The sequence below is a fragment of the Microtus ochrogaster genome, chromosome 5, assembly GCF_000317375.1.
Source record: "Microtus ochrogaster isolate Prairie Vole_2 chromosome 5, MicOch1.0, whole genome shotgun sequence".
In the NCBI taxonomy this organism is placed as follows: domain Eukaryota; kingdom Metazoa; phylum Chordata; class Mammalia; order Rodentia; family Cricetidae; genus Microtus; species Microtus ochrogaster.
This window is the reverse complement of record NC_022012.1, coordinates 29,670,801-29,678,844: the sequence shown is the minus strand read 5'-3', so window position 1 is coordinate 29,678,844 and position 8,044 is coordinate 29,670,801. Positions and strand designations below refer to the sequence as shown.

Here is an 8,044-nt window from a genome sequence, read left to right as displayed (position 1 = left end):
CCTCAGTCTGAGAATCACCCATCCTTCCCTGGTTGCCTGGGACCCCCTTTGGGTCCTCCTCAACTCCCCAGACTTCTGCCCCTCTCACCTCCAGGCTCAGAACAATCTCCTCTTTGATGGCTGGCTCCACCCACTGCTTGTCCGGTCATCTGCACCTAATCAGGAGGAGCTGGGCCTGAGGGATGATAAACGGTGCTTCTCATTTCAATAAAGTTTGTGTAGAATATTGGAAACAGCTGTGGGCTTCCACTGGCCCCCCCGTAGAGCCTGTGGGGGCCTAGCGTGGGGGGGGAGGGATTTGAGATGGGGCAGGAGACTGTTTAAAAAGGTGCTTAGCCATCAAAGCTGACAGAGCTATCAGCAAGCTCAGGTCAGCTCCAGCTTCTACCTGGAGCACCAGGCGGTGAGGCTACTAGAGAGGACATCCTCAAGGCTGGCGGGTCTCTATTACCCAGCAGGCATTTAGTTACACTTATTGTTAGTTATTTAATAAATGCCACATAGTTGGTTTTCTCACCTAACCAAAAAAAAAACCACTTCAATTTGCTCTTTTAAAACATTGTAATATACATATAAAGTAAAATTTTCTGTCTTGCACAGACTTTTTGGAGACAGGATTGTTGCAAGTATAGTCACATGGCTGTGTAACCCATCTCTAGACTGTTTCCTTATTGCAAAACTGAAATTCTTTCTCAGTTAAACAATTCCCTGCTGCCTCTTCTTCCTAGCCCTGGCAAGCACCGCTCCATTTTCCATGTCTGTAATTGTGACTGCCCCAGAGACCTCATATCAGGGAATCCATACAGCATTTTCCTTTCTGTGACTTATTGTTTTTATAACTGCTCAGCAGTATTTTCTATGGGGGTTAGAGAGATAGCTTAGTCAGCAAAACACTTGTGGCACAAACACAAGAACCTGGGTTTGATGCCCAGAATCCACGGGAAAAGCTGCACTTTTAATCCACCTCTGGGGATGCAGTCACGACACAGACCCTTGGAGCTGTGACTCTGGACAGTCCAGCCTCCTCTGTGAGCCTCAGGTCAGCAAGAAACAATGCTTTGAAAAACAAGGGGCTCTTCACTTGAGGCATCTCCATACATGTGCTCACACATGGATACCTGCACATACGTGTGTATGCCCATGTGAACATGCGTACACATATCATTCTGCCATCACTATTCTGTGAAACACACACACACACACACATAGTATCTTGCTTTTTTTCTCTCCCAATGGCTTAATTTCCAGATTTTGTGTAAATTGACCAAAGAGATTCATATTCTCAGTTTTCACATGCTTTGATAGGTGCCTTTCTCCAAAGCTTGAGACACTACCCATAACTTCTAAGAGTGCTGTTTCTCCCTCAGCTCCCCTAGCACCACCTAAGACCATTCTGAAGTTACGGCCTACTCACACGTGAGAAACGGTTTCACGTTTTTTTTTAAAAAAAAAAATTTGCATTGATTATTCATGAGGTAGAGCATCTTTCCATAAATTCATTGGCCATTTGGGTTTTCTTTTCTTTAAATCACCTATTTGCGTCTTTTGCCCTTATTTCCTGCTAGGTTATAGCTTTTCTTACTGATGTGTCCGGGGACTGCTCGGTGGGGTGCAGATGCCCACCCTTTACTCACGATACACATCGGATATTTCCTCTCTCCTCTTTATATCTGCTATCTGGGCTTTGTTCTATAGATCCCAGATTTTCTAGTTTATTTAGGAAAAAAAATCTCAAACTCTAGTTTATACAGTCACCTACCATCATCTTCTCATGAAAATGCCTTAAATGTTACATTTAAATCTTGCATCTCTTTAAAATAAGGTGAGGTAGAAAGCTCAACTGTTTTTTCATTGCAGGCATAGTAAATTGTGTTTGCATAAGTTTTTAATAAACCGTGGTTGAAATACCACCTTTATTGTTCCCTGTGATCTATATGCATTGGTATGTATTTCTGGACTTGGTTCTATTTCTATCCTGAATTGGTATTTATTGTATCTTTTTCTTTTTGTCGTTTTCTTTTAACATATGACTTGTTCAAAGTGATTTTATTGTTTTCCTAAGGCCATTCTTGCCCCAGGAGAGAGTATCTGACTGCTGTTAATTTTTATCATTACTATTAAAAAAAATTCTTGGACCGGCAAGATGGCTCAGAGGATAAACTTGCGACCAAGCCTGATAACCAGACTCCCAAAAATCCTCTTAACTTCACGCACCATAGTTCAGGCATGTGTGAACACATAGACACATAGACACACACATATGGGGTGTACTGGTGGGGCTCCCCAAACTTCTTGCTCTTCCATAGGACCCAGGTTCAGTTCCCAGCACCCACAGGAGGCAGCTCACAATTCCTTATAGCTCCAGTTCCAGGGAAAGCTCATACCTCGAATCTTTGAGGGCACCTGTCGGCTCTCTCTCTCTCTCTCTCTCTCTCTCTCTCTCTCTCTCTCTCACACACACACACACACACACACACACACACACACACAATTTAAAATAAATTTTAAAACAATGTAAAGACAGCATAAATTCTTCCCAGGTTTCAGAGCCTGTGAATGCCAGTAACCCTTCAAAACAATCCGGGCAGGACAGAGCTGCCCACACCTCATGTGGTTCCTCAGGAATCAACAACCACAAGGCACAGCATTGCTCTTTCTATAAGAAACAAGGCTGGAAGACCCAGCTTTCCCAATCGTGATCCATAATAGCTCAAGCTTATATTCTTCCACACTCAGCTTTGCAACAACAGGCCTTAGGAACTGCAAACCTATTTCTGCTTTGCCACGGCTCCTTACTGGTCTCAGCCACTAGAGGGAGTGTGTAGGCTGGAGCGGAAGGCAGGCCAAGCTCCTGCTTGTGCTCACAGCAAGTAGGACGCAAATGGTGCCTTCTTCACCCCAGCAGCCACCGGCCCACCTAACAGCGTCAGGTGAACCCAGTTTGCAGATTTTCCACATTTGTGTCTTCATCATCTACCTCACTGCCAACGACCACGCTATCCTCCTACCCAACAGACCCCAGCACCAGCTGGCAGCTACTCCCCGACCCCACCACCAACTGGGTAGAGCCCCGCTCTTCAGAGACCCCTTTCTTGAGAACTTCTCCTCTGGTTTTCCCAGCCCTGAGAGGGAGGCGCGCTTGCAGGTGTGGCTTCCCTATACCCTAGTCTTTTCTTGTTACCCGCCCCTTACCTAATTAACCTTAGGCCTCGTTATCGGTTCCTTATGTTAAATGTTCTTTTTCAGCGAATGCATGGTTTCTGTCTCCCGACAGGACCCAATTGGCACAAGGAATGAGGAATTGAAGTGTTCTGGGGCTGAAGGCTGCTTCTCTTGGCTGCCCTGCACACAGCTCCCCTCCCTCCTCCATTCCCAGAATTATTTGGCTGCTAGTTGCCAAGGAGACGGCTGACAATTTCCAGTTGCCAAGCCTCCCCCTGAAGCCTGCAGAGACATTCTGGGAACTCCCTAGTCCTTCCTGAACCCCAGCCAGAAAACTTGGAACACCGGGCCAGGTTGGGGTGGAGGGCTTTGGAAGGAGGCAAGGGAAGCCAGCCAGTACTGAAAGATGGAGAGAGACTGGAGGTTTCTGTGGTCTCTGGTTTTCTCCACAGATCCCAGGTGCCTGGCTTGCAGTCAAAGGCAAAGGGTTGGCCTTGATGGATGCCCCTCTGTTTTGTGTGGACACACGCTCGTCAGGATCTGTTTAGGTGTCAACTGTGTCCTCTAGACAGGCCTCCTACCACACACACAAACAGTCCCTACACTGTCACCTCAGGCCTAAGAGAAGCCCCTGCCGCTTCTTTCTAGGGAAAATCCAGGGAAGAACCTGGCAACCGAAGGCTGCAGAGGGAAATTTGAACACTTTGTTGGCACCAAATAGCATTTAACACCCTTTGAGACCTAATGTCACAGCCTGCGCTGTTTGACGGTAATGACATCAGTGCCAATCACAACAACGGAGAATCTTACTCTAAAAACTTATGTGCACGAAAATGCACATTCCTTTCTTTCATTAGAATCAGAGTTGATGGCAGGGGCTTCCTCTCCCTTCCCATGTCCACCAGAATCCAGGAGCTGCATTGCTATACTTTGAAGAGGTCTGCAAAACTTATGTATTTCTGGGGCAACATGATTAGGGGATGGGCTTATAAGAAGCAGTTAGATTCCTTCACTGGGAATGGGTTGGGTGCCCTTATAAAGGGGCTTGGTGCACAGAGTTTATTTTCGCCCTTCTGCCTTCTGCCACGTTAGGACACGGTGTTCATCTCCTCCACAGACATAGCAACAGGCACAGTCTTAGAGGCAGAGAGCAGCCCTCACCAGACACCCAAGCCACCCAGCACCTGATCTTAAACACCCCTGAACTGCTCCTTCTAAATTACCAACTCTGTTCTTCTGGAGACACCATAAACAGGGACAGGCCTCCACTCCCCTCAGTCCAGGCTGCTGGCATTGTCCTCGTCCCTGACTGGAGTGGGCCTGGGCATCAAAGATGGCATTCGTTTCTCTGCCCTGGGCCATTCTTTCCTGGGTGCCTCCTGACCTCCTCGTCTCTGCTCTAACCACCCCCACAGGCCTTGCTCCTGACTGGCTCCCAACACACCTCACACACCTATTCCATAAATTCAGACTTCTAAAAAATTAGGAAAATTTTAGCTTCTGTTCATAATCCCTGCGTGCGGCAGTGTAGAACTGGACACATGGTAGAAGCACCACCAATTTTATTTTTGTAGATATATTTAAGGTATATGGACTATATTATTATGTTCCATCAATGAATACTTTAATATTTATTTTAAAATAGAAACAATGCATATTCACAAAAGTACTCATGTGATCAAATTAACAATAATTTCCTGATATGATCTAATAAATGATTAATCCCATGTTATAGAAGAAAAACTAAGACTCAAAATGAATAAGTAAAGTGTGTGTGTGTTTTACTGAAGACAGAACCTAAAACCTTGCATATCTAAAGATGCTCTCCAACTTACCCGCTGCTTCTGTAACCACGTTTTTTAACCTACTAGGAAACGGGGACAGAGAAAGGGAAGGTTTTACACAAAGTGGCCCAGGAAAGGCCCGATGTGAAGAGGTCCCTGGAACAGGGAAGCAGGTGGAAGGTCATTCATTTCCAGACCCTTTGGCCCCAGAAACAAGACTTTCCCTCGGCCCCAGCAGGTGTGCTAGCTCCTGTCACACCCTGAACTTCTCTGTCTCTTCCTTCCTCCCCTGACACACTCATCTCCCTTCCCCAGCTGCTCCAGCAGGGCTTCCTTCATTTCCTCTCCAGTCCCCAAGGTGCAGTTTACAAAGTGACTGATCACTGACCCTAGCTGGTCCTCTGTCCCTCTTGTCCTTCTTTCCATTTTGAGCACAGCTAAGGATGTGCCGAGCGTGGAGCCTCTGACCCATGTCCTTTCCAGCTCCTCAGCTCATCTCCTGCTGGCGTCCCCAGGGGCTCGTGCTAGCCTCCAAAAGGTGCATATGGAAAAGCTATTAGCTTCCAGAAGCATCTGCTGCCCCTGCTCCAGCTGTCCCCATCCTTCCGTACTCTGCTTCTCTCTAAAGCCCTGAGACTGCAGAGTCAAGTTCCAAAATGGTTACAACAGGCCTGTGGCCGGAACCCAGCCCGCGGTTGCCTCTAGGAAGCAGAGAAGCGAGAGTAAGAGGCAAAAGCGCAAGCGTCAACTAGCAGCCAGGTTGGTGTCGCTTTTGCCCGTGCCAGGGTAGAGGAGGAATGGGAGGCACTAGTAGGAAACCTGGGCACCTGTGTCACCTACATGGATACAGACATGGTCAAGAGACACAGGGAAGTGTTGAAATAGGAGCGGCGGGGCTGTGTCCCCAGCACCCCGGCTGCCTGTCTAGCTTATGCCCCGAAATAATTACACGGACACTGTATTCATTTAATCACTGCTTGGCCATTTCTATCTAGCCTCTTCTAGGCTAACTCTCGCACCTGGACTAGCCCATCTCTAATAATCTGCTGTAGCCCACAAGGTGGCTTACCAGGGAGATTCTAGCCTACGTCCATCCTGGGTCGGAGCTTCATCGCACGTGCCTCAGAGAGCAGAGCTCTCGCCTCTGCCCGCAAGAGTGGAGCATCGTATCTCTCTGAGGTGTCTGCCCCCGAGAGGAGAGCTGTCGAGTCTCTGAGCTCACTTCCTCTTCCTCCCAGCGTTCTGTTCTGTTTACTCCTCCCACCTATGTTTTAACCTATCAGGGCAAGCAGCTTCTTTATTTAATTAACCAATGACCTTCCTCCATCAGGTAAGTGCTGGGATGTCCTTGCAGATGGAAGAAGGCTTTCCCAGCCTTCCTCACAGGCCTGGGTAAGGGCTCAGGGTGTAGTGTGCCATCATTTCCTTAATGGTCAACACAGGTTACCTAAGAGAAGCAACAACAGCCTCACACTGTATATGGCCAAAAGGATTTTGAGTAGCCCCATCAGAAAAGAAGGATTTTACCACTTCTGCAGGCCCCTGGCTGGGCAGCATGAACCACTGTATTAGAGCATTCAGAGACATACAGGGTGGTATCCAGAGCCGGAGAGCAATAGGGCCCATGGAAAACAAAAGTGGAGAGAACTGGACATATTTAGGAAACGTGCCAAGCAGAACTTTCTCATGGTGTTCTTGCAAATTCTTACACCATGCATCTTTTCCTGCCCTCAGATTCCCAGTGAGAAACTAGCTCTCTGGGGTACCACAACTTACCAAGCTGCAGCATCATATGAGCAGAGAGGCCTTAGAACAAATGTCCTCCTGAGGGGCTTGGGTGTGGTTCAATGCTCAGGTGCTTGCTTAGCATGTATAAGGCCCGGCACAACAAAAAGTTAAAATAAAAAAAACCTCTTGCTATATACCCATACATCCTGTTGGTTCTAGTTCCCTGGAGAAAACTAATGAATAGGCCTCTTTCCCTGACTTCCTGACTTCCTCTCCTCCAGTATCCCATGAACTGAGAAGCCCGCCTGAGTCTTCTGTGATCCTGCTGCCCCTAGGTCAGAAAGAGATGTAGGGGTTAATTCTGCATGCAGCACAGAGTAACTTCTGCTGCAGAGCAAACCCTTCTCATGGGCAGGAGCATCCTGTAAAAGTTTCCTAATTCACACTGCCTCGGCTCTACACTCTTTCCAGAGACAGGCTAGTGAACACCTTGAGGCAGAAGGCAGTACGAGGTTCTCCACTTAATGTCCCCAAATCTATTTGAGTTTCTTTTTCCGTTTTGGTTGCATGTGTACATCTATGTTTACATTTGTGGGAGCACAGATGTAGGGGGCAATGCCTGTGCGTGTGGAAGTCTAAGGTCTTCTGCATGATCAACGAGGAAGAACATCTCCATCAAACTTGACTCTCCAACTTGCTCTGGTGATCCCCATCTCTGCTTTCTGAGGTTGGAATTACAGGTGTAGCCAGAGGTTTCTGTTCTGCCTGGTCCCACAGCCATTCAGTCCCAAAGAAATACACAGAGGCTTATATTAATTATAAACTGTTTGCCCTATTAGCTCAGGCTTATTATTGCTTATTATTAACTAGCTCTTACAACTTACATTAACCCATAATTCTTGTCTATGTTTAGCCACGTGGCTTGGTACCTTTTATCAGTGTAGCATTCTTATCTTGCTTCATCTGTGTCTGGATGGCAACCATCTGGTCTTTCTTCTTCCCAGAATTCTCTTAGTCTGGTTGTCCCGCCTCTACTTCCTGCCTGGCTACTGACCAACCAACATTTTATTGAACCAATACAAGTGACAAATCCTTGCAGTGTCCAAAAACATTGTTCCACAGCATACAGGTGGGCTGGTATGCCCATGTGGCGTTTACATGCGTTCTGTAGATCTAAATTCCAGGCCTCGTGCTTACATGGCAGGTGCTTAGTCACTGAGCAGTCTCTCCAGCATCTAATGGAGTTCTGAAGAATCCTGCTTTGAGAAACATGTCAGAGATTGATGGAGGAAGGTCATTGGTTAATTAAATAAAGAAGCTGCTTGCCCTGATAGGTTAAAACAGGAGGGAGGAGTAAACAGAGCAGAATG

At 47.0% G+C, this 8,044-nt stretch overlaps 1 protein-coding gene across 1 annotated transcript in view; it reads left to right on the top strand.

Moving 5' to 3' along the window:
- Positions 1–2,881: 2,881 nt before the first annotated feature.
- The window catches only part of Vsig10l2 (V-set and immunoglobulin domain containing 10 like 2), an 18,482-nt gene continuing 13,319 nt past the window's right edge, over positions 2,882–8,044 (top strand). Inside the window, exon 1 of the mRNA XM_026778963.1 lies at positions 2,882–3,145. Coding sequence (XP_026634764.1) covers positions 2,882–3,145 — 264 coding nt within the window. The remainder of the gene's footprint in view (positions 3,146–8,044) is intronic.